At 38.9% G+C, this 22101-nt stretch overlaps 2 protein-coding genes across 6 annotated transcripts in view; one reads left to right on the top strand and one right to left on the bottom strand.

Moving 5' to 3' along the window:
• urb2 (URB2 ribosome biogenesis homolog) overlaps positions 1–22101 on the bottom strand; it is a 246717-nt gene that overhangs the window by 194054 nt on the left and 30562 nt on the right. The window lies entirely within an intron of this gene.
• taf5l (TAF5-like RNA polymerase II, p300/CBP-associated factor (PCAF)-associated factor) overlaps positions 1–22101 on the top strand; it is a 70535-nt gene that overhangs the window by 20266 nt on the left and 28168 nt on the right. For all 5 annotated transcript variants that reach the window (XM_039748293.1, XM_039748289.1, XM_039748288.1 and 2 more), the window contains one exon: positions 9226–9330. In XM_039748293.1, coding sequence (XP_039604227.1) covers positions 9226–9330 — 105 coding nt within the window. The remainder of the gene's footprint in view (positions 1–9225; positions 9331–22101) is intronic.

Raw genomic sequence — 22101 nt, 5'->3', positions numbered from 1 at the left:
AGTATGTTCAGTGGATTTAGAACAGCAGGTTATTATCCTGGCAGCAGAATTTTGAATAAATTGTAAGCGATGGATACGTTTTTGTGTAATGACAGATATAATTCCATTATAGTAATGTATACATGAGGTGACTCGGGCATTAACCAATACTTCAGTACTGTGTTGCATAAGAACAGGACGAAGTCTAGAAATGTTTCGGAGATGGAAGAAAGCAGTCTGAGAAATGTTACTTATACGGAAGGAGTTATTTAATAATAATAATAATTATTTAATAATTGACATTATTAGTGTATAAATGGATATAAATAATTGCATGTAAACGATTCACCAAAATCTGTTGTATGTAAACGATACTGTTTAAAATGTAATTTTTTTTCATCAGAAAACCCAGTTTCCACGTCTACCTGTATTAGTTTAAATGGCACTTTTACCACTCGCAATAGGGCGGACGCGCTGACTTATCGTGTCGACTGGGCAACACAGTGAATGTGGCGTGCGTCTATATATGTCTGTTTTCCGTAGCCTGCTACAGGAAGGTACTCTCTCGACCACTGGCATTGGTTTCACTCCTTGCTGTTTTCGTTATACTGCGACGGTGGTTTCCTAAGCCTTTGTTATACTGAATTCCTTTCTCACCATTTTCCGTTCCTATTCTTACACCGCCTTATGCTATGGTGGGCTTCGGCTAGTACTTTTAAAATCACTGTGTTAGGTTTGTAACATTTTCTTTAAGATTTATATTTACATCATTAGCTTGTTAAAAAACTCACTAAAAAGTAAAATTTAATAAATGGGTCAAATTTTTTACATAAATCCAATATTTTAGAGCTATTGTAAAAAAAACTTTGTTGTGCCGTTTCCAAAGTTTCTGGCATGAATGGTCAGACTTTGTTATTGCTTAGCCTGTGTGCAAATCCAGAATTATAAAAGTTACTTTTAACACTCGAATTCCTGAAGCCTACAAAAAAGCTCATAATCCTGGCCCAACTTAAATCACTTCACACCTGTCCATCAGCATCTTTTGTTTTGTAAATGCATCGATCAGCACAAGCAGCCTGCTGTCCCATCCCCCTCCTAGACGGAGCTCAGCTCAGGGGAAAAAAGTTCTCCCAGCTCAAACCAAGGCTCCTTATCTGCGTGTGAGATCTAGAGTTGTATAGGGTAAATAATACAGTACATCATTATTTAGAATACATGCATTTCATCTGAGTTCTGTGTCTACAAAGATCTGGGTAAGTGTAGGGTGAAAGGAAATGCAAGAAATGCTGAACACATACCTAAAGCAGAAAATTTTTCCAGATGTTTTTTCATAGGCTTCAGAAATTCTACTGTTTAAAAGAGACTTTGCTGTGCTGTTTCCAAAGTTTCTGACATGAGTGGTCAGACTTTGTTATTGCTTAGCCTATGTGCAAATCCAGAATTACAAAAGTTGCCTGTAGTCAATTAATCGCAACTAAGAGACTGTGTTAAATTCGCTAACATACCATTCTAGTATATGACAAACATGCTTTTTCTGCGTTTTTCACATTTTAGGAGTTATGCTCATGAACATTGGTTGCCCTTAAAAAACAAACACAAACTTAGTGTTCGCAGATTCATATTAAGCAATTATGTAATGCTATTTTGCCGTACTGTACATATTGTATTAATTAGGAGATGCACTTCAAGCACTGAAATACTAAATGCATTTTATGTTGGGGCGGCAAGGTGGCACAGTGGGTAGCGCTGCTGCCTCGCAGTTAGGAGACCCGAGTTCGCTTCCTGGGTCCTACCAGCGTGGAGTTTGCATGTTCTCCCTGTGTCTGCGTGGGTTTCCTCCGGGTACTCAGGTTTCCTCCCACAGCCCAAAATCATGCAGGTTAGGTGCATTGGCGATCCTAAATTGTCCCTGATGTGTCCCTTATTGAACTTCAAACACTCATTGAAGTTTTTGTTAATACTGAAAACCAAAGATAAAAGTATGAAGCACATAATAGACAATAGTTCTTAGGGGAAATTCAAAATCTGACTCGTAATTATTTTGGAGAAAGTAGGTTAATGGAATCATAGACCTTTGTTGTGCTGAATGGTCTGTGCTCATCCAAAATTATGTTAAGTGCAGTATCTGCCATCATTCTGTTATTGATTAGATTCTTTTGATGGGGGCCATATATGATGTACTGTTCTTGTATATTTTGTTTTGCATTGCTGCTTATCTTATTATTAATAGACTAAAAGTCCTGCCAAATAAATTATGGGGTAATCAGAGCCTGATTCTGCAACTATAAACCTCCTATAACCGAAATAATTAAGCACCACTGCTTGTAGAAATACAGGCACACTATGCAATTTTAGCTTGTGCTTTGCATCTGATGTTGCAAAAATGGGCACTAAACTCCCAAGTAAGTAAATTGATGGTGGCTTTATAAGTATTACCAAAATAATTATGACTTGATGGTATGGAGAATGCACAAACCCAGCTTTTATAAAGCACAGATTTATGTTTTATAATTGTAACTAGATTTTAATTCTTGGCACTAAACAATTTGATGTTCAGGCAAAGGTAAGATTGAATTACATACTTGTTTTAACTGTTTTTCCATGTCATATTGCCGTATGATACCGTAGATCCCGGAATACAAGCCAACTCGGTATATTAGCCGACCCCCTTCTCTACCTACTAAATTACATGTATTTGCCAATGACTGGTATTTAATCCGACCACTTCTCCAAGCAAAATTTTCTAAATTTCCTTTAAAGTGTCTCTTCAGGTATATTTATCATGTTTATCGGCGAGAATTTAAGACTGCCGGCATTTTTGATGGAAACCAAGTCTGGTCAAAAAAAAAGTTTGGTAAAATGAAACTTTTGTGTTGAAACTATATACGCAAATACGGTACATCGGCGGGTGGATTTCCGGAGACTCGTTATAAATTTGATTAACTTAAATACGCAATACAGTGGACCCTTGACTTACGAAGTTAATTCGTTCGCGAAGCTAACCCATAATGTGTTCCGAACCTCCCACTGCAACACTTACTTAACCTTTTCATAATAAAAAAGGGTTGTATAATGTGCATAATTTACCAAAACACCAATAATTTTTCTAATGTGCTAACCAAAAAGTTATAAAAAGTGCATAGCCTTCCAGAAGTAGGCTAGATTAAGCTAGGAGCATGGCGGCGCGCATGGTTGCAGCAGCTCAGGGCTCTCCTTTTCAGTGCACTTTTTTGTTTTTGTACTTTTTTTTTTTTTTCCCCCTTGTTTGGGCACGATTGGTTCGGCGAACACAGAACCTTATAGACATTGGTGTCCAGAGCCAGATATCTGTTTCGAGTGTTTTTCATCACACGGACAACATCCCAGACAACATAGCGAGACCAGCGGGCTCTCCATGGATTGTTGTCAGGTCTAGGAGACGACACAGATGGAGGAGGGAAAGAAAGCAGATCCGGCGTTATGCTAAGGCTAAAAAAACAACCATACAAGCCCTATACAGAACTTTTTTTCTGCACTGAAGGAGCTGCTTTTAATCTCATTGTAGATGTGTATAGTGACAATAAAAGGCATTCTATTCTAGAAACAACAATTTCATACTGTACTCACCATTTAATTTGACATCTTTGGGCTGCAGGAAGGGAGGACAATGAAACGGAAGGTGGTTATTGTTTAGAAGGAGCCTCCTTATACAAATCTTTTCTTTGTAAAATTGTCGAGATGGTGGATTTCGACATGCTGTACATATTAGCGAGATCGGTCACACGAACAGCACTCGCATATTTCCACACAATTTCCATCTTCGTTTCGATTGTGATCGTTTTCTTTACCTTCTCTTCCTTCCTTAGCAATTATGTGTCTTGCTTCCATGGTCTTAACGAATTACATATTGTGGAGGTTGACCCGGACACAGACAGGTAGACACGTTCATGTCACCCACAAACCCGTCTATTTACAATATTTACAAGTAATTGCTACGGTCAAACAGACCCAAATAATGGTCACTAAGACCCAAATTAGTGCACAAAACAAACCCCAAAGTCACAGTCCTGGGGCCTCATGTATAACGCCGTGCATAGAACTCGCACTATAACATGGCGTAAGCACAAAAGCCGAAATGTGTTTACGCACAGAAAAATCCTACCGTTACATAAATCCCAATCAGCGTGAAAACTAACGCTCGTGCACGCGCATTATGTAACGCCCCAAATCCTCCCAGAATTACGCCTATTTGAATATGCAAATCAATATAAATCGCCCTTAAGCGCAGCCTTCTGTGAAAAGACAATGGGAAAAGCACGGGGAAAATATAAGAATTTCAGCGAATACCAAGTGGAGGCAAAGGAAAAACATACTATTTGTTCAAATAAACCGTGGTATAATCAACAAAATGAAGTTGATCGAGTGACATAGCGTGTTGGAGAAACTTGAAAGCTCACATTCACAAAATCGCACAGTGCCGGAAATAAAAAAGAAGTCACATATCAAAGTTGCCGTGAAAAGAACAGTTGTAAGCCCACTGTCTGAGTGTCATATGAAAGCTTATTAGGGTACAGAGAAAAAAGGCACACGGTGGGGAAAAAGCACGAAATGTCAACTTCAATCTCGACATTTCCACTTTAATCACGTAGTTTATTTTGTCATTTAGTAGAACATTATAAACTTCATCTTAAAATCGTTTAATTAACCAGTTTCTCAAATCACATCGTAATTAAAGTAGCACGTTAAATGCTTTGTTTTGTATTTGATCTTCTACTCGTATGTGCTCTGTGTGTGAATCACTACTTGCTTCTTAAACTGGCTCTCTTCCTCCAACTGGACACAGAATCCATTACATTCGTGATATTACAGCTCTCTGAATAACTAAAATACTGAGATGCATACGTGATGTCATTTTCATGATGATAGGAGTTAAAGCATGTTATTAAACATGTGTTTCACTTCGATGAAATAATTTATTGTCGAAATTTGTCGCTGTGTTTTTAGCTGTGTTGTTATTTTCTCTTTCTGTTTTATATTCAATATATACTGTATTGTCGTAGCCGCACTGCAGTCAGTGCTTTTCTTTCCCCAAGTAACCGATCGCCATACAATCAGCTCTGTAATAGACGTTAAGCCATCTGTAAGCTTAGCGCCGATTCTTCAAAACGTTTAAAGAACATTGAAATATCTTCGTAGTACATGTTTAATTCTATCCTTCACGACACTCCCAGTGAAGAATATAGATTATTTAAATGAAGTTAAAGTTTTATGTGTATAATTTAACAAACATATTTTGCTGCATTTCACCTTAAAAATGATATCGTCATCATATGTAAATACGCGCTTTATAAAGTGGCCCAGGTTGTGAGATATTATAACTGTAGTGCAAGTTTACAGTGGGGTGATTGTACTTATAAGTACAAACCGTTCTACAAGGAGCAATTGATTGAGTGCATTTAAAGTTCTTGGGATTAAACTGTTTCTGAACCGTGAGGTCCGTACAGGAAAGGCTTTAAAACGTTTTGCAGTGGCTGAGACAGCGTGTCCTTAAAGCTGTATACCGATAATTCTCTTTCCGATCAGCTGCTGCTGTGATTCACACTCAGATACAGTGATATAAATACTCTGAGTGGTGCAGTGAGAGAAATATTGAAAAAGATGATCCGCTGTGGCAACTCCTAACGGGAGGAGCTGAAAGAAGAAGAAGAAGAAGAAGAAGTGAGAGCAGTTATGGTATTTGGAATACTATGGCTGTTCCCTGGACCATTATATTGTTACGAGTTAATTACAATCAGATGCATTACACTAATAAACAATATGCGGTTAGTTTCTGTGTATTTATAAAGCCGCGTCATGAAAATAATGAGTGATCACACAGGAACAGTAGCATTGCTTTGATGCTGGGTGCCACCAGTTTGCAAAACCGAACGGAGAACTTGCGTACGACAAGGCATGAGGTACCGTGGAAAAGTGCGTGGCTTTACGCCAAGTGTAGGTTTTATACATCGCGATTTGAACGTGGAAAAGTTCTTACACAACATTTCTGTGCGTACGCACCGTTTATACATGAGGCCCCTGGCCACAATGCCTTTCTTCGGGCTGCCTCCACACTCCTCTCTGCCTTGTCCTCCTTCCACCCGACTCTAGCCTCGAATGAAGGGAGACGGCCCCTTTCATACAGACCCCGGATGAGCCCCAGGTGTTCCCGGGATTCCTCTTCTGGCCACGCCCTAGCGTGGCGGAAGTGCCGGCTGTCCTCCCGGCAGCTCTCCGGGCGCCGTCCTAATTTTCCCCAGCACTTCCTGGTGTGGCGGAAGTGCTGGGGGTAACAGGTCCCCAAGGCATTGGGGCGCCTCCTGGCGGTTACCACGGGCCCCTACAGGGTGGAGCTTCCATGCTCTGTACCCGTGGCCCCCAAAGCAACCAGGAAGGCGACCCCCACGTGATCCAGGGTGGGCACAGACCCACATCCGGTCCCTCATGGCGTCCCGGCCGGGTCATGGCCCCTGGCATCCCTGACAATATATATAGGTAAATCACTGCAATGACCGAAATTACATCCACAAACACATGTATTTGGGCTCCGACTGACGCTACTAACGCTCTTGGTTGTTTGTTTACAATTGCGCAAACGGATACACGTGACCGCATCCGGGTCGTAACGCAAGATGTTGATCGTAAATCAAAACAAAAAGTTTTATTTTAAACTTCCCGATAATTTATTATGATATAAGGCAAAGCCCTCACTCACTCACTGACTGACTCATCACTAATTCTCCAACTTCCCGTGTAGGTAGAAGGCTGAAATTTGGCAGGCTCATTCCTTATAGCTTACTTACAAAAGTTGGGCAGGTTTCATTTCGAAATTCTACGCGTGATGGTCATAACTGGAAGCTAATTTTCTCCATATAATGTAATGGAGTTGAGCTCAATGGCCGTGGGGGGCAGAGTTTCGTGTGACATCATCACGCCTCCACGTAATCACGTGAACTGTCAACGCATTACGTAGAAAACCAGGAAGAGCTCCAAAAAGCGCTTAAGAAAACATGCATTATATAATTGAGAAAGCAGCGAAACAATAAGAAGCGAGCGAGTGAGTGACACATACTGTACAAGCATATTCATGCCTGCAGCTACTTCGGAAACAAAGCACGGTGTAAACCTAAAGTTTAAATTAAGCTCATAGACAGGCTGCCGCTGGCGTTTGTCATGCCCACGGCTAATGCGGGATACAAGTTTAATGAGAGGATGCAGGGTATAAACGACAGTTTTGATCACTTTCTAACTAAGTTCAAATTGCCGGTCAAAGGCTGTGCTTATGCAAATTCCGAGAGACTGTGTTTGTGGGGGGATTGACAGTTAAGGCAGGTGGAGGAGTGACGCCATCATCTCCCCTCCCATTCACCTCATTTCGTTTTGAGCTGAGCTCCACGGCTAACGCCGTCTTCCGAAGCAACTTCGTCACACTGCCACCAAATACTTACAGAAAAATCCACAAGTTAATACACACGCTGTCTCTAGAGTTTCTCCACACTGAATCCTCCAGGCACTACTTACAAAAGGTTACATTGACAATCGTGTTACGTTATTTTTTAAAATGTTTCCTTTTCTTAAGCCATTCAGAGATAGATTTGCTGCTGTGTTTTGGGTCATTGTCCTGTTGCAGCACCCAAGATCGCTTCAGCTTGAGTTGACGAACAGGTGGCCGGACATTTTCCTTCAGGATTTTTTAGTAGACAGTAGAATTCATGGTTCCATCTATCACAGCAAGCCTTCCAGGTCCTGAAGCAGCAAAACAACCCCAGACCATCACACTACCATCACCATATTTTACTGTTGGTATGATGTTCTTTTCTGAAATGCTGTGTTCCTTTTACGCCAGATGTAACGGGACATTTGCCTTCCAAAAAGTTCAACTTTTGTCTCATCAGTCCACAAGGTATTTTCCCAAAAGTTTTGGCAATCATTGAGATGTTTCTTAGCAAAATTGAGACGAGCCCTAATGTTCTTTTTGCTTAACAGTGGTTTGCGTCTTGGAAATCTGCCATGCAGGCCGTTTTTTCCCAGTCTCTTTCTTATTGTGGAGTCGTGAACACTGACCTTAATTGAGGCAAGTGAGGCCTGCGGTTCTTTAGACGTTGTCCGGGGGTCTTTTGTGACCTCTCGGATGAGTCGCCTCTGCGCTCTTGGGGTAATTTTGGTCGGCCGGCCACTCCTGGGAAGGTTCACCACTGTTTCATGTTTTTGCCATTTGTGGATAATGGCTCTCACTGTGGTTCGCTGGAGTCCCAACGCTTTAGAAATGAATTTATAACCTTTACCAGACTGATAGATCTTAATTACTTCTGTTCTCATTTGTTCCTGAATTTCTTTGGATCTTGGCATGATGTCTAGCTTTTGAGGTGCTTTTGGTCTACTTCTCTGTGTCAGGCAGCTCCTATTTAAGTGATTTCTTGATTGACACAGGTGTGGCAGTAATCAGGCCTGGGGGTGGCTACAGAAATTGAACTCGGGTGTGATGCACCACAGTTAGGTTATTTTCTAACACGGGGGCAATTACGTTTTCACACAGGGCCATGAAGGTTTGGATTTTTTTTCTCCCTAAATAATAAAAACCATCTATTAAAAACTGCATTTTGTGTTTACTTGTGTTATATTTGACTAATGGTTAAATGGGTTTGATGATCAGAAACATTTTGTGTGACAAACATGCAAAAGAATAAGAAATCAGGAAGGGGGCAAATAGTTTTTCACACCACTGTGTATATATGTGTGTGTGTGTGTGTGTGTGTGTGTGTGTGTATACATATACATATACACTGCTCACAAAAATGAAAGGAACACTTTTTTTATTGGGCCTGGCATGAAATCAATTAAACCTGTCTGATAATTTTCTGGTTGATTAAGCAGCTGAGGTCATTGTTAATCACTTTCATATATATATATATATATGGATGGATGGATGGATAACAATTAGATTTTTAATCATTCCTACCAAACATGTACCGTACATCCCGTTATATAAGCAGAGAATTTCATCCTAGACTTTTAGCTTGGACGAAATTCTCTGCTTATATAATGGGATGTATGGTACATGTTTGGTAGGAATGATTAAAAATCTAATTGTTATCCATCCATCCATTTTCCTAACTCGCTTTGTCTTATTGAATAATGTTACATTTTGAAAGAATTGTATGTAATGTATGATACCGGTAAAAGTGCGTATAATTATTGACATTAAGTAAGTTTTCTTTGAAATATTTACAGTTCAGACTGAATCCGGATGTACCAGTGTTGTATCTTCTGCACCTTGCCAAGCTGACTCTCAGCAGTATGAGATCCAGTTTGGTCGGTTGAAAAGTTTCCTCTCTGGTGAGTAATAGTTTTGTTTGTTTTGTTTTTTTTAAATGATGGAAAAGTATGCATACTGTATATGAGTAATAGTTGTTGAATGTATAGTGGAGGAAAATTAGTCCCTCTTCAGGATGTCATGGGTAAAGGGACATCGTTGACTCCAAGATTGCAGTTGTAAAATACCAGAATAATAATGGTAAAAATACCAGGTGTCTGCCGCAAAAATTTTAAAAGCGAGTAGCCCCCGTTTAAGTGTGCATTTTATAAAAATTTTGGTAAAATAGTAAATTAAGTGATGTACAGTAGTCTATGGTAAATATGCATTTCACACTAAAATACTGTCTCTGTGATATTTCATATTGAGGCTATAAATTGTACAGTAACTCTAAAAGACAGTGCAAATCTCTACATGTCAGTTGAATGTAAAGTAGAAGGTCATATTAACCCCTTGTTGCCTGAATTTATTTACAATTCTATAAAAAAAGTAAATTATTTGTGCTTTTACTGTCAAATAGATGCTAAATTAAGTGGAGGTTGTTAATTTGAATATAGCACATCTATTAGATATAAATTTAGGTATGATGCAAATTAGCGACATTAGGCATAGTTGGGTATAATAGTAATTAAACAAATTTTCCACTCTAAGGTATGTAGATTATTTTATTGATGCTGTTATTGATCAGTTCTTCCAGTCAACAATCCAAATTACAAAACTTTTCCAAAAATTAGTAGAATGTCATGAAATTAACAACAAGTCACATGAGGAGAAACAGTCTTACTCATGGAATTCTTGAAAGCAGTTGTTGTTCTTGTTAAGGCACAGGTGAACATTGCAATTTGAACATTTGAATACAGTCTGGCCCTTACAATTTGGGTGTTTGCAGCATTGCCATCCACTTTCAACCACTGGCCAGTGACCCACAGCATCTGAATGGACTTCCAGTGTTGGAGTAGCCTTAGCTGGACCTTGCTGTTTCTTTTCGAAATCCCTTTCAACATCAGATGAAGTCCACCCCCTCTTCTTCCTTGACATATCCTTACCTTGCATGCACAGGGCATGTTCAACTGATGTTCTAAAAGCAAGCAAATCCTTCTGCTTCTTTCTTGGAACATCCACTGAATCACAATCACATTGATACAACAACCAGCTGTTTACAATGACCATATCAACAAAATGAAAAAAGAACCTATGATAGTACAGTAGGACCTCCGTCACGACCATAATTCGTTCCAAAAGTCTGGTCGTAAACCGATTTGGTCGTGAACCGAAGCAACTTCCCCCATAGGATTGTATGTAAATACAATTAATCCGTTTCAGACCATACGAACTGTATGTAAATATATATATTTTTTAAGTTTTTAAGCACAAATATAGTTAAACCATAGAATGCACAGCATAATAGTAAATTAAATGTAAAAACATTGAATAACACTGAGAAAACCTTGAACAACAGAGAAAACTAACACTGCAATAGTTTTGCTTATAGCGCTACTAACCGCCGGCTAAAAGCACTTTTTAAATGACTTTTAAGCACAGGGAAAAAAATTAACATTTGTAAAAATCCGTAATTTAATAAACCACCAAGAAAAATAACATTGCAACAATGCACACTACGAACAGATCACTGGAAATAGAAGTGAAAACAAAATCAAGCCCAGTGCATTCTTTAACTGCCTTCCTACCTTAATGCGTCCAGCTCTCTCTCGCACTGCCTGTGTGTGTGCGCGTGTGCACCTCTCTGTGCTGCCTCTGTGTGTGCGCACGTGCGCCTCTCTGCGCTGCCTGTGCCTTTGTGTGTGTGTGTGTGTGCGTGTGCACCTCTCTCGCTGCCTGTGTGTGCCTCTCTCGCGCTGCCTCTGTGTGTGTGTGTCGCGCTCTCTCTCTCTCTCTCTCGCTTGCTCGCTCGCTCGCTCGCTGCACAGGAAATGCACAGGGAGAGACTGAACATGTACAAACTGAAAAGGAAACTGGCTTTTTCGTATACGGTGTGTGTGGTTGTGATCCGAGGCAAAAGTTTGGCGAAGTTTTTGGTCGTAGACCAAGTTGTAAGGCGTGTACGGGAAGTTCGTGAACCGAGGTTCCACTGTACTTTTTTGAACTCGTGTGGATGCGATAATATGCAATTAGTGCGTCAAGAGCATCAACGCCGCCCATGAACTTGTTGTACAGGCTGATGATGATTGGGGATTCTATAGACACTTTCTTTTTCGACTTTCTATCCCATCTTTCTACGTTAGAAATAGGCTGGGAACTGGCAGCATTGCTGGCAACGATAACACCTCTATTATCAAACCATTTTACTGCTCTTATTTCTACATTGACTACAACAACGTTTTTCTCTTCAAATGTCCCTCTTCCCTTCTTCTTTATATCGGTGTCTACGCTGAAATTGCACCCTTGCAGGCAATTTTACTGCACAGTCCCAAGGGCTGGTATTCCCTTGTTTGCAAGGGCAACAAACAAATCTAAGGAAGAAAACCAGTTGTCAAAATACAGTAAGTGATTGAGAGCACCACGAATAGCAAGCTTTAGCACAATGTTTCCACTTGCACCAATGTTAGGTTCTCCAGTTACAGGATCTACACACTTGGACAAAATTGTTGGTACCCTTCAGTCAATGAAAGAAAAACTCACAATGGTCACAGAAATAACTTTAATCTGACAAAAGTAATAATAAATAAAAATTCTATGAAATTTAACTAATAAAAGTCAGACATTGATTTTCAACCATGCTTCAACAGAATTATTTAAAAAAATAAACTCATGAAACAGGCCTGGACAAAAATGTGAGTTTTTAGTCTTCCACACTACCTATTGCTGTGTTCTCCTTGCAGTAGAAGCTGGTCGCCTTCTTGTACCAGTAGCACTGGTGCTAGAAGGTGCATCATGACTGCTGTCAGAGTCTTCATCACTGCCGCTTTCATTGTCTGTACTCTCTTTACTGCTGCTTTCATCTTCAGAAACATCACCTTGTGATAATGGTGTAGGTATGTAGTCTTCATCGCTATCCTCACTGTCACTGAGACCGCTGTCATCACTTTCAACTGGTGGAACCCTGATTTGAAGTCAACCAGCTCGCTTACTGTAGAAAGTTGATGTGTTCATTTAGTTCTGCCTCAAAATAATGGGCAGAAATTGCATTTATATCTCCGTATGCTATTTTTACATTAATTCTAGAAATTAACTAGGATCAAAATACAAATCATTTGAAATCTATGCACAGGAATTCGAATTTCTACGATATTGCACCTAAATACAATAATATGCAGCCATAATTGCCGAATGTAGCGAAAACGGCGTATAACGCCCGAATTTTCGTCACATGTAGTTTATTCTGAAATATCGGCAATAGAAGAAAACAATAAGCTTATATGTATATTTATCTTCGCGCAATTTACCTCAAATGTGGAGGAAGCTAAAGGTCTGGATGTTTTTTCCAACAGAATTTTACAAAAGTATATCTGCTAGACCCCCGTCATTGATTTTAGCAATATGTGTAGAGGTTAAAAATGAAATCATTTTGTCCCACACAGTAAGCTAGGATCACTATCTGTCCTGAGAAAAATAAAGACCCTTTGGAATGTGGCTCTTACAGACCAGTCTCATTATTGAATAATGATGTCAAGGTATTGGTCAAAGTAATACTGAAAAGAATTGAGAAAGTGCTCCCAATAATAATAATACAGGTTGCGCATCCCAGTTTCATTAGAGACTGAGGTGCTGACATCATCGTTGAAAACAAAGGAGAAGTGGCTCAGGGTTTTTGTGTTCTGTGGTGTGAGAGTTAATTAAAAAACACATTTTGCTTCTAGAAACTTTGCATTTTGGTTTGTCAATAAGGAGCCTTATGAGAATTTTTAAAGGGTTTTTTTTTTCTGCCCACACAGGATCAAAAGCAGCTGGCTATTGGGGGGGGTCATTAGTAGAAGTTACTTGTTCTGGTTATTTGTATTCAAACTTGTGTTGGCAAGGCAGAGCAATTGTAACGGCTGACCCCTTATTCCCAGCAGGCAGCTACACCTCCAAGACCTGTGGCCTGGATAATTTACTGAGAAGCCTTTCCTGTCAAGCCGTACTCCTACACAGATAAACTTTCCTCACAATCGACGGTTTGAAATGCAAAGACACAGTAGGCAGAATGTAAAATTAAACAGGAATAAATGTATTAAATGAGACAAGACATGCCACAAGACAAATGCACACCCAAATATTCCTCCACCCCAACAATCCCAAAGCAAAACTGAAAATATATATACAAATCCCCTCCCTTGTCCACGTAACATATAACACACACCACACAAACGACAAATGACTAGCAAACAGAATGATCGTGAACTTGAGTCCAACACGTGAATAAATGTCCTGAATACGGATACTGATTAGCGGCAATTGTAGTGTTTGTATTTCCCGGCGTTTGGAACAACCTCACCGTGATTCCTCGGCGTGTGGCGAATGATGATTCGACCCCGGGGTCTTCAGCAGCAAGCAGGTTGAAAGGCAGTCCGGATGAATGAAAAACAAACTGGATCAAAGCGCAATGAAATGAATCGGCAAGCAAGTTGTAGTTGTGAATGCGAAATTGGTTCTCCTCTTTCTCTCTCTCTCTATCTCTCGTGCTAGTTCTCCCTTTCGTCTCCTCCTCTTCTCCTTCAATAGTCCGTGACGGCAGTAATTGATTGATTGATACACAGGTGCTTTCCAGATTAGCGGTTGTGAACTCCTCCCATCATCCGTCCTCCTTTACGGGGACAACATTAACTGCTACACAGCCACATAGTCAATGGGACAATGAAACGAGACACACACAGCACTGACATTTAAACACTAACTATGTGGCACCGCTACACAATAAGCAGTAAATAAGTAAATTAATTGGCATCATTAGTAAGTAACAGAAACAACTATTTCTTAGTAAGGGCAAAAAATGGCAGTGGCTAACTTCAAAGTGGTAAAGACAAGAGCTCAGCGGTACATAGTCAGAAGGTGTAAAATAACTGTAGCCGTCCTTTAATTTATTTTTTTTTTTGTGCAGATTTTTTTTAGTTTTACCATTTTAAGTTAATGAGGGCCTCATCTGCAGGAGATGCCAGCTAATCCAGCACCTCGAGCTTAGGGTCACTGAAGTTCAGGAGGAGTTTTCTGGTCAGTGTTGTACTAGAAAATGACGGAACTGGCCCAGGTGTCCTTTAGAGTGATAATGTTTACCCCTAATGTGGCATGGAAAAAGATTCTAGATCAGACAGTTAGAGATAGGTGGGTCACAGTCACAAGGTAAAGGGTGCTCACTGTCCATGAGCATCAACCTCAGAATTGGAAATGTCAAACTTTTGAGGTCCTTGCAGAGCTGGATAGTGTATGAGTAGATTAATTAGAGGATTGTTTAAACTTGGGTATTGGTGGGCAGGGAGTTCGGACAGGCCTGGTTTAGAACTATACATGAAGGAACAAACAATAATGCAAAAACAAGAATGCTTCGTAATGTAAATTCTAACCCAGTTTTTAAATGCAAAAGTAAAATGAGTACCACATTGAAAATAGCTTGCCTTAATACTAGAAATCTCAAAATTAAAACAAGTGAGTTAGACTTGTATGTAGCAGAGTGTAATTATGATATTATAGCAGTAGCAGAAACCTGGCTGAATAATAGACTGGGATGAGTATGACATACAGTATATGTTGAAAAGATGCACTTCAATTATTTTTGCATATCTGTCTTGCACTTTGAAGACCTGCTGCTTCATATTCAACCCTTTGTTTATCATTGTGACACCCATATTATCAGCCTCTCCTCAAAATGCAAAACTTGGGAAGATCCCATGCATGTGAGTGGAAGCATGACGCTGTGTCTGGTATCATTTTTGCTGTGCAATACTTGCAACCAATGCACGCATAGCAAGTCAAAAAGTATTGAGCAAAAGGTCTAAGAGTGCATATAATCCTGCATATGCTGAGAGGTAAATTTAATTTTATGGTAACATGGAGGCAGTGATCAGGCAAGATTGAATAACAAATGCCGGCCAATGAAATGAGCAGTTCTTTGTACAAAAGAAGAAAGAGTAATGCAATGTTTGTAACACATTACATTTTTCTAATAATTAACTAAGTATTGTATTTCAGTTACTTTTTTATAAGTAATGATTAATGTACTTAAGTTACTTTTAATCATTATACAAGCACCAGTTAAACATTACTCTGTAGAAAGCAATGTGGAAATAGTGATAGAAATATGATATTTCTGTTTCATCCAACTATTTTTATATTGATATGGAATGGAAACAATTCTAACAATTATGGAAAATGGTCAGCGTAGATAATAGCAATAGGTCAATTATGTAATAATTGTGAAAAGCCTATAGAATTATGGTTTAGGGATGCTCAGCCTGTTTCATAAAGCCAAGCTGGATTTGTTAAAAGCCTGAAACTATTGTCAAAAGTTCACCACTTGTTGGATGTATAGTACATTCCCTCCACAGCCAAGCTCCCAGAAATTTTACAGTCTCTAGTCTGGGTTATCCTACTCAGGCCCAGAAAGGTAGCAGTGACTGGAGGTTTTCATTCCAACTCTTTTGTTAATTAGTAGCCAAATAGCTGACTTTTTCCTTAATTTTAGTGAATTTCCTTTTAAGTGCCCCTTAATTGTCCCTTTTTCCTTAGCAATCAAACAATAATGAGATGCAAAGTTGGCCAACAAGTGACCAGCTGACCTGTGTCCAGCATACAGTGTTAGACAGTAAAGAAAGGTGAACTTCTGAGAAATATTAGTCTACTCTGGTTCACAAAACATTTTGACAATGCCTGCAGAAAAAAATAAATCAACAGCTTTGGAAATGTCTGCTTTAGCAGAATGAGACTATCAACAAGTCATAGAATTAATTAGAAGCCAATTCTTGTTGCTAGTTAAACCCTTTATTTAAGAAATGGATTTGTGGAGAATTGGTTGGAGTTTAAGGTCCCAACTAAGGTGGTTGTCTTTTGACAACTCATTTTTGTTTGGAACGTAAGTAAAAAATAATAATTAAGGGGCCTGAGTCTCAAAAAGCAAATCAATTAAAATGAAGGGAAAATAAGTCAATTAGCAGCAGAAATTGACTACTAATTCTGAAAGTGGCAGGAAGGAAAGCCTGCAGCCATTGTGGCATCCTAGGACTAGAGTAGGACGACTCTGTTCTAGATGCACAAAAAGCTTTTGATAGAGTACAATGGGGATATCTGAACTGTTTTGCACAAATATGGGATTGTCTCCTGGATTAAATTATTTTACTGAAGCTGCAACACCCCTGTGTGGGGGGAAAAATATAAACTCAAAGCTATTTCAGATTAAAACAATGAGGAATGTTATTTGCATTTTCTTTTGAGCCATTTTCAAAAACATTGGTGCAAAGGGAATGGTGCAAAAAAAAAAAAAAAATCTTTATGCAGTATTATGACTGTCATTGATCATTGCTGATCTTAAGCAAGTAATTTATTAGAAGGCTATCCATTGGCAATTTAACAACAGTTTAAGTATCTGGGAGTTAGTTACAATGAAGCTTTTTAAACACAATTTTGGCGGTGATGGAAAGCACTAAAGATGTTAATAGACAGTCAACTATTCTTCTTTCTAGTAGGTTCCTATTCCAGAGTATTCCTTATAAATATTAATAAATCCTTTTTAAAAACCTTGACTCTGCTATCAGCTCATTTTTATATGAAAGGCAAAAATCACCATTACAAAGTTCAAAAACAAAAGATGGCATGGTGCAACCAGATATTCACCTATAATACTGGGTTTGAATATTCTTAAGTTGCCTGTTTGGATCTGGAAAGAAAATCTGGTTACAAATTCTTTCTGTATGGTCTTCTCTGTGCTCCAGTCATTTAATATTTATCACCTGTTTACTAGTAATCAGATTGTACTTCACACACTCAAAGTATGGCACCAATGTAGAAAACACCTTAAGGAAAAGGTAATATGAAAGGTGCTACATAAATAAAATTTATTTTTATCTCTAAACTATGTGGTATTTAACTTTTGGAAGATACTAGGCATTTCAGCCTTCAGAGATCTTTACGCAGATGTTTGCACCTTTTGATCACCTCTGTTGCATATATGGAATTCCTTCAACACAATTATTTTTCTATTTACAAGTTAGAAGCAGGTAATTGCTAAATACCACTAATGTTCATACTAAAATCCCTAATGTGCCACCAATGCTCATAACTTAATATTTTAAATAGTAAGACAAGGAATATTGGAGGTGTTTCCAGATTTTGTCAAATATTGTCACAATGTTCACAGTTGGACCAACTTTTGGCAATTATGGGAAAGAGACCTCTCCATTAGTAACTTGGGCAAGGAGTGGAATTTTGATAATTGATCACATTCATTCATTCTTCTGTTTGCACAAAACAAACTATAATTCAGATGAAAATGATTTTAATTTGTAAACGTGTGTTTGGTGAACAATCTAAAATACAGTTTGGTCCATAAATATTTGGACAGAGACAACATTTTTCTAATTTTGGTTCTGTACATTACCACAATGAATTTTAAATGAAACAACTCAGATGCAGTTGAAGTACAGACTTTCAGCTTTAATTCAGTGGGGTGAACAAAACGATTGCATAAAAATGTGAGGCAACTAAAGAATTTTTTTAACACAATCCATTCATTTCAGGGGCTCAAAAGTAATTGGACAACTGACTCAAAGGCTATTTCATGGGCAGGTGTGGGCAAGTCCGTCGTTATGTCATTATTAATTAAGCAGATAAAAGGCCTGGAGTTGATTTGAGGTGTGGTGCTTGCATGTGGAAGATTTTGCTGTGAACAGACAACATGCGGTCAAAGGAGCTCTCCATGCAGGTGAAAGAAGCCATCCTTAAGCTGCGAAAACAGAAAAAACCCATCCAAGAAATTGCTACAATATTATGAGTGGTAAAATCTGCAGTTTGGTATATCCTGAGAAACAAAGCAAGCACTGGTAAACTCAGCAACGCAAAAAGACCTGGATATCCACGGAAGACAACAGTGGTGGATGATCACAGAATCATTTCAATGGTGAAGAGAAACCCCTTCATGACAGCCAACCAAATGAACAACATTCTCCAGAGGGTAGGTGTTATCGATATCCAAGTCTACCATAAAGAGAAGACTGCATGAAAGTAAATACAGAGGGTGCACTGCAAGGTGCAAACCACTCATAAGCCTCAAGAATAGAAAGGCTAGATTGGACTTTGCTAAAGAACATCTAAAAAAAGCCAGCACAGTTCTGGCAAAACATTCTTTGGACAGATGAAACCAAGATCAACCTCTACCAGAATGATGGCAAGAAAAAAGTATGGAGAAGGCGTGGAACAGCTCATTATCGAAAGCATACCACATCATCTGTAAAACACGTTGGAGGCAGTGTGATGACATGGGCGTGCATGGCTGCCAGTGGCACTGGGACACTAGTGTTTATTGATGATGTGACACAGGACAGAAGCAGCTGAATGAATTCTGAGGTGTTCAGAAAAATCCTCTCTGCTCAAATCCAACTTAATGCAGTCAAATTGATTGGTTTCATGATACGGATGGACAATAACCCAAAACATACAGCCAAAGCAACCCAGAAGTTTATTAAAGGAAAGAAGTGGATAAATTCTTGAATGGCCAAGTCAGTCACCAGATCTTAACCCAATTGAGCATGCATTTCACCTGTTGAAGACTAAACTTCAGACAGAAAGGCCCACAAACAAACAGCAAATGAAAGCCACTGCAGTTAAGGCCTGGCAGAGCATTAAAAAGAAGGAAACCCAGCATCTGGTGATGTCCATGAGTTCAAGACTTCAGGCTGTCATTGCCAGCAAAGGGATTTCAACCAAGTATTAGAAATGAACATTTTATTTCCAGTTATTTAATTTGTCCAATTACTTTTGAGCCCCTGAAATGATGGGATTGTGTTAAAAAATGCTTTAGTTGCCTCACATTTTTATGCAATTGTTTTGTTCACCCCACTGAATTAAAGCTGAAAGTTTGCACTTCAACTGCATCTGAGTTGTTTCATTTAAAATTCATTGTGGTAATGTACAGAACCAAAATTAGAAAAATGTCTCTGTCCAAATATTTTTATGGACCTAACTGTATATCAGGAGTTAGACCATAATCCCTGGCAGATCTGGCTTCACTCATGCATATGTTTTGGGATTGTTCAAAATTAAAGCTCTTTTTAGAAAATATTTTTTCTTATCTGTCAGATAGTGTAGGATTTACTGTCGTTACAAATCATCTTATAGCAGTCTTCCATTATTTCAGACCAGTACACGATAATGTCCAGTGAATACACTTGACATGAGCATTTATAATTTTCAGACTCTTTCTCTGTATGTTAACCATTCGTATGCTCAGAGGTTGATGCGCTTGCTGCTTCCTGAGCAGCTGTTCTTTTCTCCACCCTAGTGGCCCATTTCTTCTCTTCTTTCGTCTGCATCTTTTATCGTCAAAACTAATTTAAGTCAGTGTTTGTGTTGCATTAACTTAGTATGTTTTCCTATATTTTTCACTTAAGCTGGCACTTAAGTCTTCAAACTACCTTAAGAATGATTTAAGATATGAAGAGGTAGGGGAAGTGATGGTGAAGGTGGTAGGGAATGAGAATGGCGCCCGTACGCATGTGCCGCACGGCCGCCCTGCTGGCCGCTGCCAAGAGTTTATTCTACGATCAAATAAAATAAAAATAAAAAGAGGAATAACGTTGGAGATCAGTGATCACCCAAAAGTGGATAGTAGATGTCACGGAGTATATGTGTACCAAATTTCAGGTCAATACTTCAAACGGTTTGCGAGCTACAGGTGATTTGAAATCCTGGACAGACAAACGAACAGCCACGGTAGCGTATTATATAAGAATATGAGCTTAGACTGTCTAGTGATAAACTGGCTATTACTACCTACACTTCATTATTAGAACATTAATCACTTGTTTCCAATTAAAATAATTCTAATGGACCCTTTAAATCTTAATGAGAAAATATTTTTTTATTATCTAAAACTAGAAAAAAAATTCTACCTTTTTATGTGGAAGTTTTCAGAGCTTCTTTAGAATTTTGTAGGAATTCAAAAAAGTTATTCTAAAATATGTCTACCCAAGTCTCTTTAAACCTCCCATTGTTTTATTTAATAAATGGTTGTATAATATATTGGGCTGCTTTTATTTTTTTTATTAATTACTAATTAGCTTTCTTTTCTAAATGAGTCTGTGAGTTTTAGTGGGGTTTGATTATAAATTTTAATTATTTCTATTGTGATAGAATCCGGGGCATCAATGAGCCCCAACCCCCAACATAAAACCATGAATTACAGTCCCAGGTTCAAATAAAGGTTGGTGTATTCACTTTAACTCCTCCAACCAGTAAGAGAATTACTTAAACAGGTTTTCTTTCTCCGCAATTCACACCACTACAATTTCTCTCACCACCGCACTACTCTCCTCCAGTCAAGTGTTGCCTGTCTACCTCCCAGCTCTGACTTGGGAGTGCGGTCCCTTTTATTATGGACCAAGAAGTACTTCCGGTGCCAGGGCGATTTCCCGATGGAAGCACTTCCGAGTCATGTGAAAGTTGATTATAATAGGGAACTTGTCTCCCTACAGCACCCTCTTGCGGCACACAGTGACCTAGCAGGACTGTTTTGTTGGACTACATCTCCTGGCATGCCCTGCAGGCTTTTTACTAGGCACCAATATCCAGGGCTGCTGCCATCTAGCGTGTTGAGGGAGTTAAACCCCTCCCCGGTGACACATTTCTTTTTATTGGGCTGTCCGTGCATGCTTTTTCATCATTCCTTCTGGGTCTGATCCCTTCTTTTTTTCCCCCCCGGCCAGGATGCCTATATGCCTGTTAGGAGTCTCCCATCCGGGTAAAGAACCATCCCCTCTTCTGGCCAGGATGCCCATGTGGCATCTACACTTTGATTTGTAAGATTGATTGCATTCCTGATTAGACACATTTTAAATCTTGTAATTTGTTATGCTGAAACTTATGTTTGTGTGTTGTATTAAGAAACTTCTGTAATGCACCCACAATATGTTTTACCAAACCTGTAATGACTGTGCAGTTAACACAGTTGTTTTGCTTACTGTTGCTCTGAAAATTCTGTGACCAAATGGTCCAATTTTCCCAATATACCTTAGGATACATTTTTGCCATCCACTTGAATGTCAAAGTTTGAATGTAATTTAAATGCGTTCATAAAAATCATTTTCAAAAAAGGCAATAAAGCTGATGTTTGAATGTAATGAACTATTGTTTATTTGTTTGCCTCACCATAATTTTGCATCATGTTATCCTGAATACACTGTGGAGTATTGCAGTAATTTACAGATCCTTTTTGCCTATCTCTTCTAGGATCTCTTCTGCCTATGCCCATTCAAATATTTGAATGGTTATTTGTTTTGTAATTAGTAAATTGAGCAGACTTATGACATGTTTTGGGGCAAATTATTTTACTTGACTTCCTGCTCTTAGATCCTAAGTTGCGCTGAGACCATGTTTTCAAAAACCACTCCAACAACCTAAAAGTATCAAATCTGCTTCTGAGCCTGTTTCACCTCACGCTTAAATCTGAAATTTATGCTTCATTTATCTAATTAAACCCAATGAAAAATAAATACTACTAGCCAACACGCGGCGTAGCATACGCAGCATAATTATGTATTGATGGGTGAACACTTCCTGAAAGACACAGTTGTCCAAATGGGGTTGGTTTTGAAGATACGACTGTAGGTGAATGAAAAGATGTAACTCTGGAGAGGGCAACATACAATACAGCG

This window comes from Polypterus senegalus, chromosome 3 (genome assembly GCF_016835505.1).
Source record: "Polypterus senegalus isolate Bchr_013 chromosome 3, ASM1683550v1, whole genome shotgun sequence".
NCBI classification, from domain to species: Eukaryota; Metazoa; Chordata; class Cladistia; order Polypteriformes; family Polypteridae; genus Polypterus; species Polypterus senegalus.
This window is presented reverse-complemented; position numbering and strand designations above follow the sequence as displayed.